General features: G+C 41.8%; 1 protein-coding gene across 2 annotated transcripts in view; it reads left to right on the top strand.

Annotated features, from left to right (window-relative positions):
• PRKD1 (protein kinase D1) overlaps positions 1-21,788 on the top strand; it is a 293,158-nt gene that overhangs the window by 140,608 nt on the left and 130,762 nt on the right. For both annotated transcript variants that reach the window (XM_084630653.1, XM_084630652.1), the window contains exon 2: positions 12,226-12,364. In XM_084630653.1, coding sequence (XP_084486779.1) covers positions 12,226-12,364 — 139 coding nt within the window. The remainder of the gene's footprint in view (positions 1-12,225; positions 12,365-21,788) is intronic.

The raw sequence follows: 21,788 nt of genomic DNA, 5'->3' as shown, positions 1-21,788 counted from the left end.
TTGAAGTCAATAGTTGTTTAGCCACTGACTTCAGTGGGGCCAGGATTTCACCCTTAGTCTGTTAGCTCAGCTTGGCATAATTTCACCTGTACCTATCTCAGTAGGAATTGTATTGAGTTCAGTGACTATCCTCATAAAGGTGCTTCATGAACCAACAGGTAAATATTTTGGGTCATTAAAGATCCAATGAAAATCCTTTCACGAAATGATCTGTATACAATTTGATGTTATTTTGACTGACTCTGGCACAGAACCCAGAATTTGCATAGTTGCCTGTCTTCCAGCCAATGAGGGAAGTCTTCAGGTGAATTTCTTTAAGTGTGTTAGAGGTATTGGGAACATTTTCAACTGATCCCTGTCACTTTGGTTTCTACAAATACTGCTGAGATGGAGCTGGCACGCAACATCACCTATCCCTCTGTTCTATGCTAAGGAGACCCTTGAGTGGTGGTAACATACGGTAGCATCTTTCCAGATTTTGCAGACTAGTGAATAGCATATCATTCCTTGAAGTCCCATCCATACAGCCCTGCGCAGATACAAAATTTGTATCCGAATCCACTCTGCAATCTGCAGACCATTTTTGTGGATATCCACAGATGTGCAGGACTTTACCCAACAAGTCATGTTCTCTCTAAGGGGCTGTTTAGCATTTCCAAGGATACAATGTCTGACAATAGTTAAAGTTTGCTTTCTGGAAATGCAAAGAAGCTTGTCAATTTTAAATGCAATCTCACAGTTGATTTCAAGTACTATTTTTTTTTCTAGTTTCTAGTACAGTACTGACTATATACAACTTGTAAAATATAACATTTGTTTTATTTAAATCTTGAAACAATTATTTATAATCGCCTTTAAAAAAGCTTTTAAGAATGAATATCTATCAAATGCTTACAAGATATGTATTTTTAATATCATAGCATTATAATACTTGCAGGAAGAAATCAGCATAACATTAGCTTCATTTCACTGAGAGGCAAAGATTAGAAATGCTTTCTGCAAACATACCTTTGTTTTAGGGTGGCAGTTGAACTAGGGTTATTTCTGTCATTGACATTTATGAAAATAATGTATCCATTGTTTTGGGGATAATATTCATGAGACTGTGATCTATTAAAACCAATACTATTGTTATGAGCTGGGTGGAATTTTGTTATGGTTGGGTTAAAACCCCCACCTAAGACAAGAGGTGTGAGTGAACCCACACAGGAGTTTTTGGCTGAATATTGTTTTGGGTAGGAGTGTGTCTGTGGGTGGGTGAGTGGGGAGGCAGAACAGAAAAACTGGGAAAGAGAGACAGCCTGAAGGAGCAGCTGAAAGCACAATACTAACCCTGGAAGAAACCTGGTGGAGGTTTCTGGGTCAGGATGTAGGCTAACAGGTGCTCTTAGTGTTGTGAGCAAAAGAAGCTGTTTCCTGCTATTTGATTCCTTCTGTATTCAAAGGAACAAGACTTTCTTTGTACATTAATTTAAATAAATTGGCCACTTGGTTGAAAAAAGGAGCAACACTAATTATAGTAATCTATTTTAATAGATTCTTGCTTTGTTAGTAAAATTTGATACCAAAAAGAAAAAAATACATGAAACTCCTGAGTTCATATTTTATCATTCATATTTTATTTCCTCCAAGGACTTGCCTTGGTGAAAATGCTATTTGAGTATGTTATTTATGTATATACAGATCAATTGTTACATGGATCAGTTTAGCCAGACCTCATTCTGTTCATTGTGTATGAATAACCACCACATCTAGACCCTAAAAATACTGAATTTCCCAATTTTATTCTCTCTCACACACGCTCACAATTTCCAGCTTCCAAGAACAGAGCAAGTTCTGCTTAACATTTTAATCACTACAAGCAGCAGTCATTGAAACCAAGTTCCTTTTTAATAAATTGCTGCTTGCTTCTGTTTTAAACCAGGCAAATACTTTTGCTCTTCCTGAGTAATCCTGAAATATTCTGGGTTTCGGAACTTTAAAAACTTCATGTTAAGCTCATTCCTGCAAAGGAATCCATTTGAGCAGACCACCATGTCAGATTACAGCTTTACATCCACATGTCTGAAATTAATTGTCTGGGTACATTGCAAGAAGGACAGGAGACGCCACTTATGGGTTTTAATCAGGCCACAACTTTATTATATAGATGTCTGGGACTACCCGGCAGATAAAGTGTACAGTGCAGGCAAATCCATGCTTATTCAAATCAATTCTCCAGGGCTTCCACCAGTCCCCCTTTGTTTCCATCCAGGTCCCCCAGCCGACCCATGGCTTGGACCTTACCATCCACCACCCTTGTAAGAGGGTTAAGGAGGGCTATGAGAACGGGGAGGGGGTTGGTTCCCTGCTGTACCGATCAGAGGAGTCCCCAGTCCCCTCCTGTTCCTTTAGTCAGTACCTCCTTTAAGTCCTTTACCAGGCCATTTATCTGGTCACTGGCTGCCTTCCCTATGGAGTACCTGCACTGAACATCTGCCCAACCTTACAAAATAAGTTGCAACATATGGCCTACCACCTTTTCTTCTCACCAGAAAAGGTCCTGATTCACACCTGCTGTGGGGAAGGCGAAAAAACCACACTCCACCAAAGCCAATTCTGGTGGTGCTGGAAAAATTCCTTCCCAGCTCTCCTTTAAAAAGGGTAACTAGCGTAATGCCCGCAGCAGGTCCTAACCCAGCCTGCCATTCGCCTCCACTAGGGGAGGAAGGATAGGTGCTCGCTTCCTTGCTGTGTGGAACAAAGACTTCCCCCCACCCAGGTTTCGTCCCTTCCCCCCCCCGCCCCAGGAATGTGCATAGAGCAGCGAGTCATTGCTGCAAAGCTGACCACCAAGCACCTTTTTTACAGCAGTTTCTGACCTCCTTCCTCCCCTCCCCACACCACAAAGCAGAGCTACCCTTCCTGGGTAAGGCCAGACAAACCCTGCCCTACCTTAGTTGTGTGTAGTCATTTGCATCTGCTCCAGTATAAAAGTGTTCACCTGAATAAATCCCACTGCAGGCAGAGGACTGTAGGCCCTGATCCTGCTGACCCTTACGTATGTGCCTCACCTAAATGGTCCCATTGACTTCAGTGGGACTACTGGATAGTGAAGTCAATGGGGCTTCAGGAAATCCCTCAAATGCACTGTAAATTTCAGGATCAGAGCCTTTGGCTGATCTATGCATAGCTGTTGTATCAATATAACTATGTTGGTTAGGGTTGTGATTTTTTTGCCAAAATTGTTATACCAGTACAACCCTTGGGTGGGTGCAGTTATGCTGATATAAAGGTGCTACAGTTATGAACACCTTGGGAATCAAGGTTGTTCAGTACTCTGAAATTTTCATAACTCTGAACAAAAAGTTATGGTTGTTCTTTCAGAAGTTTACAACTGAACATTGACTTAATACAGCTTTGAGCCTTTACTATGCAGAAGAAAAATACTGCTTTTAGCTAACTTAATTTAAATGAAACAAGCACAGAAACAGTTTCCTTACTTTCCCAATTTTTTTTTAAAAACTTTCCCTTTTTTTGGTAGTTTGTTTGAACACAGTACTGTACAGTATTTGCTTTTTTTTTTCTTTTTTTGGGTCTCTGCTGCCTGATTGAGTGCTTCCGGTTCCAGATGAGGTAGGTGATTGGTTAACTGGTGAGTTTTTAACTCTGGTGTTTGTAACTCTCAGTTTCTACTGTACCTTCTCATATAGAAATAAAACATATTGGTGTAGCTGTAGCCTCGCTATTAGGGTTGTGCCATTTTAACTCTAGCAGTATAATGAAAGCAGTGCAACTTGTGTGTACAGAAGACTTTAGTTTGTTGTTTACTAATTTCTGTCAGAAATTTTCCTTGTGTCCCTTGCCTCTAGTTCATTAAGGTAATGAATAAAACCCACAGATTTATTATGAAGCAAAAACTTCTCTTTGCTATACTGACAGTTTTGTTCATGGTGTGAGACAGATAGTGTGAAGTGCATTTTCAGTTGTAAATCCACACACCTAATTATTCTTGTGTGAATAATTTGAGCATGCCTACTGAGATTTACTAATAGCTTTCACTAAGCAATAATCTGTCAGGATATAATACAGGATAATATGTTTTTACACAACAAGTAGAGGGCTTCTCATTAATTATTGTCACCTATAATTGATTTGTGTGAACATTTTAAAGATTAGATTTTCTATGTAAGAAAACCTTTTAAATGTCTCTAATAAGAATTATATGTGCATTAATTTCTCATTAAATAGTTGTTCCTTTCATCTATTAATGAAAAACTGGATTATTCAAATTTCATGGTATGAAGGGGAATATTAAATTCTTCGTCAAGTAGTGTCCCCTGTTGGTGCTCCACTGTAGGTGTGTCTGTGTCTCTGTGCTGCTGATTGGAGAACTTTGGTAGCAGTGTCCACTAGGCCCTCACATGCGCTTTCTCTCCTTGTGCTGCGCCATGAGGCTAATCAGTGCGTGTGGGCTAACCATCCTCAGTTCCTTCTCAGTTGCCCCAGCTAGAGACAGATCTTTAGCTGTCTGTTCATGGGTTGTTAACTCTCTTACATTTGCTAACTTTTAGCTTCCTTTGAAGACCTCTTTTGTTTCTTTTTTCATTCTACTATTTGCCTTTAAAAAAAAAAAAGGGATTTCATTCTTTTGTCAACTCCCAGTGTGGGGGGAGCCTCCTGGACAAGGGTATGCCTGGCTTTCCGGGCTTCAAGTAGTGCCGCACTCACAGTTCATCCACTGCTTTGGCGAAGGCCACACCAAGCAGAAGTGTTCTGGCTGCCAACAGCTCTGGCTGAGATCCTGCAAGGAGAGCTTCGCCAAAAAAAAAAAAAATCTTAGTGGAGGCAGCTCTCCGAGCCCAACTTTCTGGCGGATATAAGTCTTCCCCTCAACCTTCAACTTCGAAGGATAGTGGGTTGAAGAAACAGACCGGGGACCCTTCTTACATGTCAAAAAAGAGAGCAGGAAGTCCCCTCAGCGAGCCCAGGGAGAGCCAAAAGCAATCTCAGTATCCTTGGCATCACTGGCACCAAGACCCCAATTTGGCACCCATGCCTCATGGTGCCCATTGGTGTCCGGTACTTCTGACAGGCCCACAGACCTTTTGGGCATGGGCTCTGAATCTTCGGTACCAAGAGAGAAGAGCAAACGCCCTAGGAAAATGCTCCCGGTACGCAAGTTGACATTGGTACCGCCAGCAATATTAGCCCTCTCAGTACCAGAGAGACTGGTACAGACGAGGTCTCCATCTCCCCTGACACCAACACTGGAGCAACTGGTACCAGTGAAATTCCATCAGGGTGGTAACCTGGGTATGATGGAGGCACCTGACGCTCTGCCCCTTGGTACTGAGGTTACGGCACTGAGCCTTTGCCAGGCACGGTGCATAGACTTGCAATCATGCCATGCCCCTCTGTCAAGTGAGAGGTCGGACAGTGAGCCTAAGGAGTTTTCACAATACTCCTCCCAGGCTCCACATGGGAGTGTGACAGTGTACCTACCCCGCACTGGCCCAGAAAGTATTAACTGTGCATTGCAGGCTGAGGAGGCAACACCTCTCTGCCTCTGGTAGGCATGCCTAGCCTGGAGGCAAGGTATAAAAGGAAGCAGCCCAGCTCAGTCTGGCAGGCTGCTGAAGAGGAAGAATGCAGACTACAGGCTCTCTTCTGGCTGCAGGCCCTGACCACAGAGCCAAGGCGCGCTGAGCCCCAGACAGATTCCAGGCTGCCTGTGGAACCCAGAGAAGGGACCAAGCCATCGGGAGCTGCACCGGCTGAGGCCTCCAGAGACCGGGGAACCGTGTACCACCACCAAGGAAGACAGGGTAGGCAGCAGCGCAGGGGATTTAGACATTGCTCTGGTTGGAGAACCAGGGAACAGGTCACCATGTTTCAGGAGGATTGCCGCTGACTCAGCACCCTGACCACTGCCAAGGCCCTAGGCTGGGACTCAGAGGAACAGGGAGGGCCCAAGTCCCGTATCCCAGGTGTCACATGCCCTTATGTGGCGCCACACTTCCCCAGCGAGACAATGGGCCAACACAGCCCCATGGAGGTGGGCAGCTTTATTGACTCCAGCCATTGGGCCATGCAGCCCAGTGTGGAAGGGCTGCTCTATTTACTCCTGCCATTGGGCCATGCAGCCCTATGAAGAAGGGCCACTCTGACTCCTGCCATTGGGCCATGCAGCCCTATGAAGAAGGGCCACTCTGACTCCTGTCATTGGTCCATGCAGCCCTATGAAGAAGGGCCACTCTGACTCCTGCCATTGGGCCATGCAGCCCTATGAAGAAGGGCCACTCTGACTCCTGTCATTGGTCCATGCAGCCCTGTGAGGAAGGGCTGCTCTATTGACTCCCACCATTGGGCCACACAGCTGTGTGGAAGGGCTGACCTTTTGACTCTGGTCACTAGGCCATACTACCACATTTTATACCACCAGTATAGGACCTAACCCGACTGCAGTACAGCCTTTCCCTTTCTTTTGATCAGACACCTCATGATGGGGTGTACCTACCCTGTGACAGGGACCCATTATCTACAGAATCTGGGAATTTCCAGAGGGCTAGTTAGATCATTGTACAGTTGCTGGGGTTTAACAAAAGTGGATACCCGGAGCTAACTAATACACTCTGGGGAGTATGGCAGATTTCAAGACCAGTCTCTTAAACTTTCCACTTGCAGTTCCATTTCAGACCGACTTCTATTCTAGAAAACTGATTCTTTCCTACATCAGCTTGATGTAGATCAAATTTGCTAAAAAGATAAAGTAACCATTTCTTTCAAGGCCTGAGATAAGTCAGTGCTGAACGAGAAAAATGTTCTCAGAGGTAGCTTGAATAATTTGTCACCTTCAAGAAATTTGGGGACAAAATCAGACCTTAAGAAATAAGCAGGTACCACTTCTTTAAGCTTGCTTTTGCATATCCTAGGTGTGATTTTTGGTCCTTAATATTTTAAATGTACCTGAACATTTAGATACCTAAAGTATTTTTATTTATCTTCGGGGTCATGCAAATAATAAAATAAAATAAAATAAAAAAGCCTCCAAGATTCTTCTCTCCCTGACTGATGAAGATTATAAACAACCCTGTGTAAAAATAGAGCTCCTAGGAATCTTGGATGCTTACTCAGATGTTGCCCACATTGAAAGTCTTGGTGACAGTTACTGTAGTTACAGTATATTTAGAAGTTGATTTTCAATACTTTTGAAACTTAAAACTCTCTTCCCTCCCCCTACTCTAATTATGAAGAGGAGAGAAATTCTTTCCTTACACTAATATTGAATCCAAAGTGCACAGTAGTAGTAAGCCACAGGGAAGTATAGATTAATGAAATACTTCTGCTTAATGGAAACATTTTGTTAGTTATTCTAGTATGTTTTCCACCTGCCTACATTGTTTATCTTTAAGTAACATGAAATTAACATTTCTTTTGTTAGTATTATTTCCTTTTTCAAATGGAGCTAAACTTAACAATGTTTTTGGCATGTAGGCATCAGTGATGTCAGTGTTTCTCTGAGAGTGGTTCCTTACCTTTTTCCAGGGAAGATGCTCTTTTCCCCAGAGAATGTCAAGCCAGCAGAGGATACTTATACATTGGGATACTTCAGTTATAGTGGTATTATATAACTATTTTTAGAGCTAGGGTGAATAACTGAATGTGCAAAATTTCCCATCAGGGACAACTATGGAATAAACTGGTTTCAGAGTAGCAGCAGTGTTAGTCTGCAAAAAGAAAAGGAGTACTTGTGGCACCTTAGAGACTAACAAATTTGAGCATAAGCTTTCGTGAGCTACAGCTCACTATAGAAGCTTCTTCCCAACTGTAGGCAGTTAGTAGTTTATCTATTCTTGAAGTATGAGGGCTTGTGTCACTTTATCAATTTATCTTACCTACCATAATGGTGGATGTTTTTTCCCATGTAAACATCTAGTGTTTGATTCCTACTAAGGTTTTGTCCTCAAATAATATCTTGTGGCAGTGAGTTCCACAAGTTAAGTAGGCACTGAATGGGTTTTTTTTTTCCTCCAGAAAGGTATTTCCTTTTATCAGTTTTAAGTTGCTGCCTTTCCATTTCATGGACATTCCCCTAATTTTTGTATGAGAGGAGGTCAAAAAGAGCATCTGACTTAGTTTTTAGACCTGAATCATGTCCCCTTTTATTAATCGCCTCTCTAAATGAAACAGTCCTATTAAATATCTCTTCAAATGACAGTATTTTCATGTCTCTGATCTTTTTTGGATGCATTTCTATTCACTCTCATTTCTCCTGCTTTTTAATTGAGAGAGGGTGATCAGTACCGAACACAATATTCCAGGAGATTGCATACTGTTGATTTATATAATGGCATTTGTAATCATTTTCTGTATTATTTTCTGTCCCATTCTCTACACATCCTTACAATTGGTTTGCTTTTTTGACATCTGTGTTAAGCTGTTTATATTGATGCCCAAGTCTTTTTCATGAGTGTTTACAGTTAAATACACACTTAGATGGGTTCTAAATTAAATTATTTCTTCCTGTGTACATTACATTGCATTTGTCAAAATTGAGTTTTGTTGTCCATCCTGTTGCTCATTCATTCACGTAGCTTGGTTAGCTTGTGTTTACTGGAGACGGGATGATTTTATTCCCATTGCTTAGGCCCAATAAGATTGAGATAGAAAGTACTGGTGGGAGAATTCTGTGCCAATTCTCCTTCTCCCCCCACCCCACCCCCCAGTTGCCCAGTTCTTACCACTGGTTGCTGAGCAAAGGCACAGGTCTGTTCACACACATGCCAATGTTTGATCTTTAACTATTCATGGTAAATAGGCCCAATGGCTTGTGATGGGATGTTAGATGGGGTGGAATCTGAGGTACTACAGAGAATTCTTTCCTGGGTATCTGACTGGTGAATCTTGCCCACATGCTCAGGGTTCAGCTGATTGCCATATTTGGGGTCGGGAAGGAATTTTCCTGCAGGGCAGATTGGAAGAGGCCCTGGTGCTTTTTCACCTTCCTCTGTAGCATGGGGCATGAGTCACTTGCTGGAGGATTCTCTGCACCTTGAAGTCTTTAAACCATGATTTGAGGACTTCAATAGCTCAGGCAGAGGTGAGAGGTTTATTGCAGGAGTGGGTGGGTGAGATTCTGTGGCCTGTATTGTGCAGGAGGTAAGACTAGATGAGCATAATGGTCCCTTCTGACCTTAATATCTATGAGTCTCTCTCATGTCAGTTACAGTTTGTTATGTGCCATAAATTAATGGTAGTAAATTGTAGATCTACTCAAATTACATACATAAAAAAAGAAAACCCTCAGCTAAAATTCAGCCATAGTTCATAGTCATTTTAGTTAGATCTTCTCTATTGATTTAGTCCTTTGTTTCTTGTAGTACATGTGAGTAACGCTGAACTTTAAATTCACTATTAAATTAAACTATTAAAAGATACTAGTCCACAACCTACTATAAAGATCAGTGCCGGGTACATAGGTGCTGGAACTCAGAGTGTTGGAGTGCTGCTGCACCCCCAGCTTGAAGTAGTAACAACAACCCAAATACATCGTTTCTGCCTTCAGCACCCCTACTATAAAAATTGTTCCAGCACCACTGACTGGATATCCTTGTATTTACCATGAAATGCAGCAGTATTGTCAGTCCCTGATAACCTTGAGTTCGTTTGCTGATGTAGAATTGAACCTTTGATATTAAATTCAGACATTGGTGGCTATATTTTCAAAATTACAAGTTTGGCTCCTTAAAACTGGGAGAGATTTGAAATCACTTATCTGAGATGTTTGTGCTGACAACAACAAAGACTCTGAAAAAACATCACTGATCTTGTAATAAACTCAAGCTGAGTTTACAGGCTTTGAGCTTTTCTGAAAGCCTGTTTAGCTTAATGGGGGTTGTCAAATTTCAAAACTCAAACACCTTTACATAAAATGGATGATTATTACCAAATTAGGGAACATTGTTTTTTTCAGTGTGTTCTTTTTTCAGTGTGTTCTTTCAGTTATTACAAGTCCTGCAGTGCAGTAGATCATTTTGCCTTTGAAATATTATTTAAAACAGTTTTTGAAAATCTCATATGCAGGGTTTCTGTTCTAAAGGTGTGATAGTTGAAAGATTATCAGCCTGTTTTTTTCCTGTTAAATCAAAAGCTGATGTGCATACATTTGTTTTGTCCCATAAATAAGTATTTAATCTGAAAAAAAGCCTTGGGTTCTGCTGCCATGACAACTAAACAGTGTCTGAAACTCTGCTGTCATGGTGACCTCCATGCCCTCGACTGCATCACACTGACGCCTTTTCTAAAGGGCCCAGCAAATGCAATAGGAGTTCTTGTTGGTGAATCAAGAAGGGCTTTGTCTGAAAAACAATTGGATGGAATATTAAGGATACAAGCAGCTACATATTGTACTTGTGATTAGTTGCTATTCTTAAGTTAGATGCACATTCTTATTTAAAAGTTGAATCAGTAGCCCTGCTCTTCAATTAATTATATGAAAATAATTGCATGATTTTATTATTCATAGTAGTAATTGTAGTACTCCATCACCTGAGAGCCTAGTGAAGGAGCAGAACCTCGTTGTTAGGTGCTGTCCATAGAACAAAAAGATGGTTGTGCCCTGAAGAGTATGTTGTTATTCCTGCTGGTTGTAATGTATTTGTGAACAAGTTTGAATCATCTGTGGAAAATAAGAAATTAACTGAGTTGTAGATGTTTTCACTTTATGTAACCAGTATGTTATTGATCTCATTATATTCAATAGCTTTTAGATCAGATGTATCATGCAGTTAGGTCTGGGAGGAAGAAAAAAAATCAGAAACATTGGCCTAATGAAGTAGTACTGTATGGCTTTTTTACCCACGTTGTACTTTTTCACACTGTTGGTACTAGATTTAAACTATTTAAAAAAATGTTAAAAAGATATGTTTGAAGATGAGTCAAATTAAGAAGAGCTTTTTAATAGCTGAGATGAATGCATAACAATGCCGTTTGGTTTCTAGTGTGTTACGTTTCTAAATTTAAACATCCAGGCCAAGATTTTCAATAGTGACCTGGTGATTTTGTGTTTCTCTGTTCTTGGGTGCCAACCTGAAAGGCCTTAAAAGGGCCATGTGATGTTCAGTGGTGACTCGGTACTTAGGTTGCTTGCACGAACTCTGCTTTATTCGGTAAGTAACTGGCTTTATATAACAAGACCTTCATAGAGCCGAACCGAGACTCTGCCTGAGAAGCATAATCCATGCCATAATCTCTCGAGACCTCCAGTGGCAGAAACTCTTCTTGGAGGTACAGCACAGCACTGCAAACTCTCACTCTCCAGGAGGACAGTAGCCATCTTTTGCTGCCAGAAAAACTGAGCTTATTTTTGAACAAAGTGGATGAGGCTGGCTTGGAGATGGGCTGAATCAGCCTCTCTCCCAGTAGCTTCTTCCAATGAGATTTGAATGAAGCCCCATGCTGAACTGAAAGGAGGGAAGAGTACCTACTCTCATGCATAGAATGGAATAGAAGTAGTGGGATGGACAGAATGGAGTGCAACCCTCATACCCCTCCAAGCAGAAGGGATGGTTCCAAAAAAATGCCACATAGTAAACAGTATGGAGTTTGCCCCCATCTGTCTTCCTCCCCAGGGCTTTGCTTTGGGACAGCCTTAGGACTGGGTGATATTAATTTGAGGTTTCTGAAGGAAACAATATATGGAGTGAGAAAGGTATGGCTCTATACTGCTGCAACGCATGGCACGGATATGCAAAGGGCTCTGCTTTTAGAATATTTCAGGATTCCCATTTACATGGAGATGAGAAATATCATGAAGGTGACTTGAGTTGAACTCCAGGGGCATCTTTTTCTACTTGATCTAAATACTGGTATTAGCAATAGCATTAAGGGTAGGCTGGAAATCTGTAAGAAAGTTCTGTAGCAGTTGTTGCAAGGGAAGGAAGTATAAAAGAGCCTACATAGGGGGTGGGGGAGACAGCTCCAGAGCCTGAAGGTGATCTAACTACTGAAGTATTTATAACACGCACATCATAGTACTGATATGGGTAATAAACCTCATACTTGAGTAGCTGTTGGATAAGAAATGGTCCATCAGCTAAAAAAAAAATCTACGTAAATGTGTAGCTTTGTCATATGTAAATCTGGGGACAGGTCATTATCAAAAATAAGTGTTAGTTGTGTTAATTATATTTTACACATTTGTATTTTATATTATAATAAATATTCATGGTTGTGTATTTGCAGTTTCCTGAATGTGGTTTCTATGGAATGTATGATAAAATTCTACTTTTTCGCCATGATCCTACCTCTGAAAACATTCTCCAGCTGGTGAAATCAGCTACTGATATCCAAGAAGGAGACCTAATTGAGGTTGTCTTGTCAGGTAAAGTGTATGTTTTCTTGAGGCTTGTTATCGTGTTTTGTAATTGTGAACACCTACAATATTTTGGTGTTGGTTAGGTATCTTAGTTTGTTTCATGGATTAAATGCTTAGCTAAAATCTGCCCTCAAATATATGTGTACAACAATTTGAAGTTGTGTACATAACTGAGGACAGAAATTAGCCCTCAATGAATGTTTTCGTGGTATGCCTTTTCCCCCCACCCCATCATACTGTATGTTCTCTAACAGCCTGATTTTGCCATAATTTCTGATAAAGCAGCAACATAATGTTAAAAATAAAGGATGAAATTATCTCTAACATAGGTGAATAGTAATAACATGCAGTATACAATAAGGAAAAAAGCTGATGTGGGAGGATAAATGTCTTCTGTGGAATAGGGTAAAACCAAAACATAGCAAATAAAAAAATACATGAAATTTAGCATGCATTTACATTAAAATTAGCTTAAAATGAGATATATAACATTTGTAGCAATTGTTTAATGTTTTAGTGGATCAAATATACACCAATGGCACAAACCATTATTATTATTACTTATCAGTAATACAGATTTATGTAGGACTATACTTTTGTTTGGCATTGTATGGATTTTAAAACAGTATAGACCCAGCCTCGAAGAACTTGAAATGTAAATTAGGCAGGGACAGAAAAAGAAGATAACTAGCAAACAAAATGGTAGGGAAAAGAAGGCTGAGGTTTAAAACCATCACGAAAAATGAGAGAGTCATGTTGTACAGCTAGCGAATTTAATAAATTCTGATATTCTTAAATTATTAAGAAAAAGCAAGCATGCATGCTGACAGATATTATAAATTTAAATAAATAAATATGCACCTTTCTTTGTGCCATCTCCTAATTGTCTCAACATTTGTACTCACTTTCTTGGATTCTCACTCCTGTTTGCTATACAGAAATTGTTCCTGCAAGCCCCGATTCCTAGTCCTCTTTATTTTCAGGTTATGCTTCAAAACATATAGAGTGGGTGTTGCACACTCACTTAGCCTGAGGTTATGAGACTTAGAAAACCAGTCCGATGGCATTTCTTTGCTGGTGGACAGAGAATATTTTGTTCTCTTTACCATAGCATTCCCATAAGGCTATTGCATGAGAGAAGGTCCATTTACTATACCCTTTGCTCAAGAAAGATGAAGGCTATACAGCAGGGGTCGGCAACCTATGGCATGCATGCCAAAGACGGCATGTGAGCCAATTTTTAATGGCACGCTGCTGTCTGCCGGACCCTGGCAGACAGCAGTGTGCCATTAAAATTCCTGCCCGGCCCGGCCTGCTCTTTTCCGTCCCCTGCCCACCGCTCTCTCCTTGCTGGGCAGGCAAGCTTCCCCCTCCCCTGCCTCTTTTCCCCCAGCATGCTGGGTTCCTGCCCCTCCTCCTCTCCCTCCCTGCGGCCAATCAGCTGACGGCCCTTGCTACGTGGGGGAAAGGGAAAAGCGGAACTGCAGCATGCTCTCTGCTCCAGGGACCTTGGGGAGGGGGGTGGAATCAGGGCATATCCCCTCCAGCCCCCTGTCATGAGCCGCTCAGAGCAGGGGGCTGGGAGCACCCCCACGACCCCAGCCCACACCCCCAGCCCTCTGTCCTGACTCCTGCACCCCCTCACACACCCCTCAGCCCCCTGCCCTGACCCCTGAACCATCCCCACTCCCCAGCCCTCTGCCCTGACCCCTGCACCTCCTCACACATCACCAGCCCTCTGCCCTGACCCCTGAACCCTCCTCACACCCCAGCCCTCTGCCCTGACCCCTGCACCCCCTCACACACACCCCAGCCCCCTGCCCTGACCCTTGTATCCCCTCACACATCCCCAGCCCTCTGCCCTGACCCCTGAACCCCCCACACCCTCCAGCCCTCTGCCCTGACCCCTGCACCTCCTCACAAATCAGCAGCCCTCTGCCCTGACCCCTGAACCTTCCTCACACCCCAGTCCTCTGCCCTCACCCCTGCACCCTCCCCACACCCCAGCCCGGACTCCGGCATCCCCCACACATACCCAGTCCCCTGCCCTGACTCCTGCACCCTTCTCACACACCCTCAGCCCCCTGTCCTGAGCACCAAATGGGAGCTCCTGCACACACACACACCCCACATCCCCACCTGCACCCCTCACACCAAATGGGAGCTGCCCAGGTAAGTACTCCACACCCAAACCTCCTGCCCCAACCCTGAGCCCCCTCCCTCATTCTAGTTTCTGGCCAGACCCTGCACCCCAACCTGCTCCTTCACCCCCAGCCTTGGTCTCAGCACACTCCCACCCTCATCTCAGTGCAGAGAGAGAGGAAGGGAATGGCTAGAACCAGGGAGAAGGTAGGTACCTACTCTATGTGGACAGGGCTGGGACCCCAGACCGGCAGCGGGCTGAGCGGGGCCGGCAGCCGGGACCCTGGCTGGCAGGAGCCGGAGGATGGAACCCCAGACCGGCAGTAGACTGAGCGGCAGCAGCTGAGCCGCTCAGCCCACTGCTGGTCTGGGGTCCCGGCCACCGGCCCCTCTCAGCCTATTGCCGGTCTGGGGTTCTGGCTCTCAGCCCCTTGCCAGCCGGGGTCTCAGCCGCAGGCCCCGCTCAGCCCGCTGCTGGCCTAGGTGAACGGAACCCCAGGCCAGCAACGGGCTGAGTGGGCCGGCGGTGTAAGATCAGCATTTTAATTTAATTTTAAATGAAGCTTCTTAAACATTTTGAAAACCTTGTTTACATACGACAATAGTTTAGTTATATAATATATAGACTTGTAGAGCGAGACCTTCTAAAAAACGTTAAAATGTATTATTGGCACGCGAAACCTTAAATTGAAGTGAATATATGAAGACTCGGCACACCACTTCTAAAAGGTTGCCGACCCCTGCTATACAGTAAAGAAGTCAAGATCCGAAGCATTCCTGTAAGTCAGCAAGAGGGCATTCATATTTTCCATATCAGGAAGCAGATTACTCATTTTGAAAAGATGCCAGCTATCCCTATTTTCTGTGCCATATTTGCTACAGTACGTAATCGCTACAGTTCAGTAAATCAGTAATGATGCTACAGTCAACCAGCACTTAGTCTTTTATCTGGTGTGTAACTTATTCTCTTTTGAAATGCAGACCACATAAAATGCTTTTCAGTTTGCCAAAATTAGAAAAGCAGCTGTTTAAATCTTCAAAAGTAACACCTGATATAGAGCTTTAAGGCAGTAAAGGAGAACTGTACTAGTGGGGGAAAAATGAACGTATTAAGGCATTCATGCCCTTACATCACTGGTGGAACCTAATGTCTGTGCACGAGTGTGTGCAAATATAAATAACTCCATGATATTTATGCCAGTTATATGAGTTAAATCAGCAGCAGGCTTGTTGTATGAAAGTAAACAGCCCCTAGGCTTGGTCAGACACTCTTTTTTTCTTTCCCAGTTTGCCACACACCTCCCACCCCTCATTTACTGAGATTCCGCTGGCCCAAGGCCTGGGATTTTGAGACTGACAGCTGATGTCATATAGAGATGTCCTCTTCTGTGTCCAACTAAACAAAATTTCAGTTAAGCAAAACCCCTGTAGTGCCCTATTATATACCCCCAACAAGAACTCTGCTCTACAATTCCTGACAATATTGATCAGGTTTATGGTTTTATCTAGTTTTGCTTATGACCAGCGTTAGCACTAAGATTGATCTCAGTTAATTACATTTGTTAGTCACCTATGAATTCTAGGTAATTTAAATAATTGAATGTTTCCCCTTTACAAGTGCAGGGAATGCATTGAACAGTGTAACTGCACAGTGTATCCTGATTGGAAACAAAATTAAAATAGAAAATTGAGAATGTTTAGAATCTCTTAGTAGGCCAGTGAAGAAGTTTGGCATTCTTATGCTCTGAGAGACTGAACTATGAAAACTGCTAGATCTCAAATGAATATGCAAAACCCACAGCCACTCTGGCATCTGCAATGTGATATTGCATGAGAAGTGAGAGATAAGATCTTTGTTTTTTAAATACATAATTTATGTAAATTAATATACCTGGCTGTTGTTAGATGTTGGCTGCTTGTGTGTGTTCTTTGTGTGCTGTCCCAGCTCTGTGCAGATAATTGGCACAGTGGACCTTGATCGAATTGCTCAATAACCACAAACTCGGTTCATAGCGAAGGCACTTGGTCAGGTTTATTGTCAACGAAGCACAGTCCCAATGTCCTAGCTCAATGGTTACAGTTAAACTAACACATGTATGCCCATTGGAATGGACTGGCTTAGTTAATGGTGGGACTTTCCATTATCCCCTAGGTCAGCCAAAGACACTTCCTCTGAAACTTCATTTTATACCCCGATACAAATAAGTTATGTATTGCCCCCTGTTGTGGGTTGTTACCATCCATTACCTTGTACATGGTGATTTGATCAAAACATCTCTATCCATCACACGATCATACCAGGCCTTTGATACAAGGATTTATGTCTCAGGCTCTCTTCCTACTACATTCCCCCCACTTTTTGTCTTTTTTATGGGGAGGATGTTTACCCATTGTCCCGGAAAAGCATAATGCATTGACTGAAGATGATCCAGTAGGATAAACACTGTTATGTGGTCACCTTACTTTACCATCCATACTTCATGCCCCATCTGTCCCATAGTCTGCACATTCCCTCGTACGACTGATGGACAGATTTCATTTTCCAATTATTGTCAGTCCCTTATGGTGGACCTAGGAATGTTAGGCCCGGGACCATAACTAATCTGTGGGGTCTAGAGTTGTTCTTTGATAACTTTTGGGTGGCATGAGGAGGCCTTTATATTTATTTAATTGGTGATCAATGAGAAGGGCTTTGGTGGATGAGAAGAGCTTTGGTCACGATTATAAGTGTATTGTGCTTATACCTTATAGAGCAGTATAGGTGTATATATGAGCGTATATATATACATGATCCTTGAATAGATAAATACCAGATATATTTCCCATATAACTTCTGATAAATGATAATATATGAATAATATGGATAGTTGACGTTGCATGTAGCAATCAGAGCAATTAATGTTATGGCTTGTATTTCCATCAATGTTACTCTAAGTGTCCTGATTATTGGATGTAGACTAACATCCTTTGGAATTTCCCATCAAGGAGTTTCCACCTCTCTTTGCACACTTTCTACTTCTTCTGTTTGTTGTTGGAAAGATGAGCTATGGATATTAAGTCTTCCTTGGTTCTTACCACCAAATCATGTATGTCCAATTGTAATTGCTCCACTGGGGGAAACAATTCAATTAATAAATCTTGTAGGTTTCCAGGAGGAGTAATAATTTCAGTGGCAGTGCTGAGGCTACTTGTTGGCCAAAAGGCATAGGTTCCAATTTGAATTGTGCTAGTGACTTCCACACAAAATCCTGTATTGATTCCGGGACAAAAGTGTTCCATGTATGGAAAAATTGGAATATCCCAAAGCATATACCACATCTTGTATTTATACCATCTGATTGGCTAATTCTTTTTGTACCAGTTGAGCCCGGCCTCTTTTTGTGTTATTGGTATCAATTGTTCACATAGCCACCATCCATTATGTTTTGTGCAACAAACCTGATTAATTTCCAAGCCAGTTTTAGTTACTAGGAGCACAGTGGGATAATGCTGTACATAAGTATTATTTACCAAAGTTCCCACACTGTTGGCATAGAACGCCTTGACTGGATCTTGCATCCACCTTGGGATGGCCATCATGATGTTAAGACTTTTGCTGTCATCATGATCTAAACTTGAAACCTTATCAAATTTAGCAAATTGCAGAAACACAGGAGCAATATTATTTACTCCTTGCTCCTGAATTTGTTTTAAAATGGCTGTGCGGTCTAGTACTTGTGGCCAGTTTTGTAATTATAATAAACTTTGTTTGATCATTTCAATTACTCTGTCAGAGAGGCCACACAGACAACTGCCAGTGAAACATCATTCTTTTCCATGCTGTTAATAATTGACAAAATAGTAGAATTCAGGTGGCTGAACCCTTGAGCAATTGAATGTATGTTGTCAATGGTAATTGCACGTTGATCCAGCAATAGACTGCTAATGCCTCCTCCTGTTTTGACTGCCTTACCTATCCCATTAACAATGCTGTTTATTTTTAGATTGCGATTTTCAATATCTGCTGAATTCCATATGGACATGCCAAGACCTGAACTTCCCAATACAGTGCCCATAAGACCTCTCTTCTTTCTCCTTTGCTGTTTTAGTAAGGGATTTTGAAAACCCTTCCAAGATAGCAATTGAATTTCAATTTCTGAATTGAACCAATTTTGTATTGTTGTGGACATTGTATTGGCATGGTCATACTAGCAAAATTTAGTTTTATTGGCATATATATCCATCCCATATTCTCTACCACATACTCTGTGGTAGGGTTCAGGAAGAGTCCTGATGTGGGCCAAGGTTGTAGGTTTGGACATTCCATTGATGAGATAGTGTCAGTAGTGACGTGAGTGGTTGGGGGTAAGGTGGGAGTCTGAGTTGGACACATACCTTCACATCCTGTATCCTTCACATACCTGTACATGATAAATGCATTTCCTAATTTCTGAGGCCATGGTCCAAGTTCCTGTGTATATACCCTTATCTTCTAGCTAAATGCTCTTTATATAAATGGAGGCACTCCACCCATCCTCCAGGTTAACAAAGGTGATTCTATTTGACCATAACCCATATGCTTTAACAATTCCTTTGATACAACCAATTACTGTGTCACCTGCTCTGAACCAATAAATCAATACCTCTGCTCTTTCCTTTTGTATGATTGAATGTTGTATGGAAAAGCTAGGTTATCCCCTACCAGGCCCATCAAGTGGTAGTCCATTATTTGTTGTGTGGTTAATAATACTCGTGTCTTTTCTGGTGTTTCTATTTTTTGTTCCTTAATCTGTGTGGATTCATGGTCAGTGGATGCCTCTCAAGTATATTACTAGAACCGGTATTAGGGGATACAGCAAGGGTAATAATTTGTTCACAGTTAACCTCCTCATCCACCTTCCAACAACCATTATACTGTCTCTGTGTCTCTTTGGTTAAAGTCAGTTCTTTTTCAATTCATCATTTGGTTTTACTAAATTGTTTTGTGGGAATATGCTGTGCCTGGGTCATGACTCCCATACTCACGCCCAGGCAATCTGTATTGCCACAGGTGATTCTCTAAGGATATGTTCCTCTTCTTGTTTCCCTTCTGTTTCACACACCAATTTTAAAACCATTCCGGCCGGACAGGTTTGGCCTGCAGCAGCCAGCGCAGTAGAGTTACTTGGAATCTGCATCAATAGGTTTCTGGCCATGGGATGTGACTGATTTATCTTCTTGGTATCTGACAATCCTTTTGCCTTTTGGATCATGACCACTACACCCAGTCTCCATATCCAGGTTGGCATCATAACCTATGAAAATATAAATTGCTTCTCTCTCTCTCTCTTTTTTCCCCCAAAGAACTTGGTCAGGTTTATTGTCAATGAAGCGCGGTCCTAATGTCCTAGCTCAATGGTTACAGGTACACTAACACATGTATGTCTGTTGGAATGGACTAGCTTAGTTAATGGCGGGACTTTCCATTATGCCCTGGGCCAGCCAAAGACACTCCCTCTGAGACTTCATTTTGTACCCCAATACAAACAAGTTACGTATTTCCCCTTGACGTGGGTTGTTACCACCCATTACCTTGTACATGTTGGTTTGATCAAAACATCTCTATCCATCACATTGTCACCCTGACCTTATCTTTAGGAGTGGTCAGTGTGTACTTGTTATCTTTGAGGGTGGGAGGTGTTCTGGTACCATCTTTCTGGAATGTGTTTGTGTGAGTATCCTGTGCCTAGCCTTTCTTAGGACTGTGTGTGTTTTTGCAATATCAGCCCTGTTCTTGCAGGTTCTGTGAGCTCACAGCCTGTCTCTTGCTAACTTTTGCTTTATATTAGCAAGGCTTGACCACTACTTTAATTCAGGCCTCACACCAGGCCTTTGATACAAGGGCTTATGTCTCAGGCTCTCTTCCTACTACACCTGCATTTCTATATTATTGTACAGTGCCTTGCATTCTGAGGCCCCAATCTGTTTGAGGTCTCTATTATTATTAAACATTTATGTTGTTGTAGTGCCTGGAGGATTATATGTGTTCCCCTCAGGCTTAATCATAGAGAGAGATCCATAACTTGAACCTGGGGGACTCTGTGCTCCAAGAAAAAAGTGTGAATATTTTATGAAAGATTTAGTACTCTGAAGAGAAGATCAGTTTTCTCAATTATTTCTTCATTTTGTTTGCTTTCATTGTGTTACTATTTTCTTCCATCATTTCTCAGTTTTACTTGTAAATAGGGCTCAACCTACTTATTCTTTAGCTAGAAAACTCCCACTGAAGTTTAAACTAAGGATGTTTAAGGATGTGAGCTAGGGCCCATTTTACATGTTGTGTGTGTTTCACATATAATGCATTTATTTACGTGAATCAAACTTCATTCATCTCCAGTTCTTGGCAGTTCTGGTCTGTGACAATGGATCCTGTTTCATTTTCTTGTCCTATGTAGCAGTAGTGCCTCCCTTTCTTTCAGCTGCTTTTAGAGGTCTTCTGGAAGCCAGGAAGATGTTGCCAGCACCATGCTCACCAGCCAGCAATCCAATGACTACCAGCAAGTGCTCTGAAGTCTGTAGTTTGGGAGCCTCTGGTTTATGAAACCTTAAAATTAGTGTTAATTTTCCTGTCTCTGTGTGTAAATACACATGTATATGTAATATAGTATATACTTTTTTACATTTTTTTATGGCTGTAATGTTAGCAAGGCTTCCAAGGAGGTATTTTTAACAGCTCTCAATGCTGGCCTCACTTTAGAGAAACCAGAGTTAGGCAAATGCTTAACACTTTTGAAAATAATGCCTCCAATGTATAGTTCATACCCATTTTCAGCATTCATGTCTGACGGTCAGCATAGGGTACCTGTTTCTGCTCTCTTGAAAACAATGGCAAAATGACCTCAGTGGCAACTGGTTGGGTTCTAATTTTCCACCTGATGGTAGAAAACTATTGTAACATGCAAATGGTGCCAACCATTAATTGGCTCCTGAATCTGAATATAGGCCAGTCTTTTAAAGATTTATCAGGAACAGTTTAAATGGCAACAAAATTTGAAAATCAATAAATGGCTTCACCCAATGGCTATACATACCGTATATTGGTTATTAGTAATTAAAATTTGCTTCAGGCTTTTTGTTTTGTAGCTTTTATCTCTGTGGCAGTTTAGTATTTTCCACAAACCTTAATAATTTCAATTTAAATTAGGACTTGGCTTGAAAACATGTGAATAACTATTTCATACAATGGATGTGAAAAGTTACCTTATTAGATAAATGCAACTAGTAAAGAAAACATGCTTTAGAATGCTTTCAGCAGTTCTGAGTGTTTTTG

Source organism: Lepidochelys olivacea (assembly GCF_965140295.1).
Source record: "Lepidochelys olivacea isolate rLepOli2 genome assembly, chromosome: 6".
In the NCBI taxonomy this organism is placed as follows: domain Eukaryota; kingdom Metazoa; phylum Chordata; order Testudines; family Cheloniidae; genus Lepidochelys; species Lepidochelys olivacea.
The sequence above is the reverse complement of the archived record's forward strand: the minus strand, read 5'-3'. Positions and strand labels throughout refer to the sequence as shown.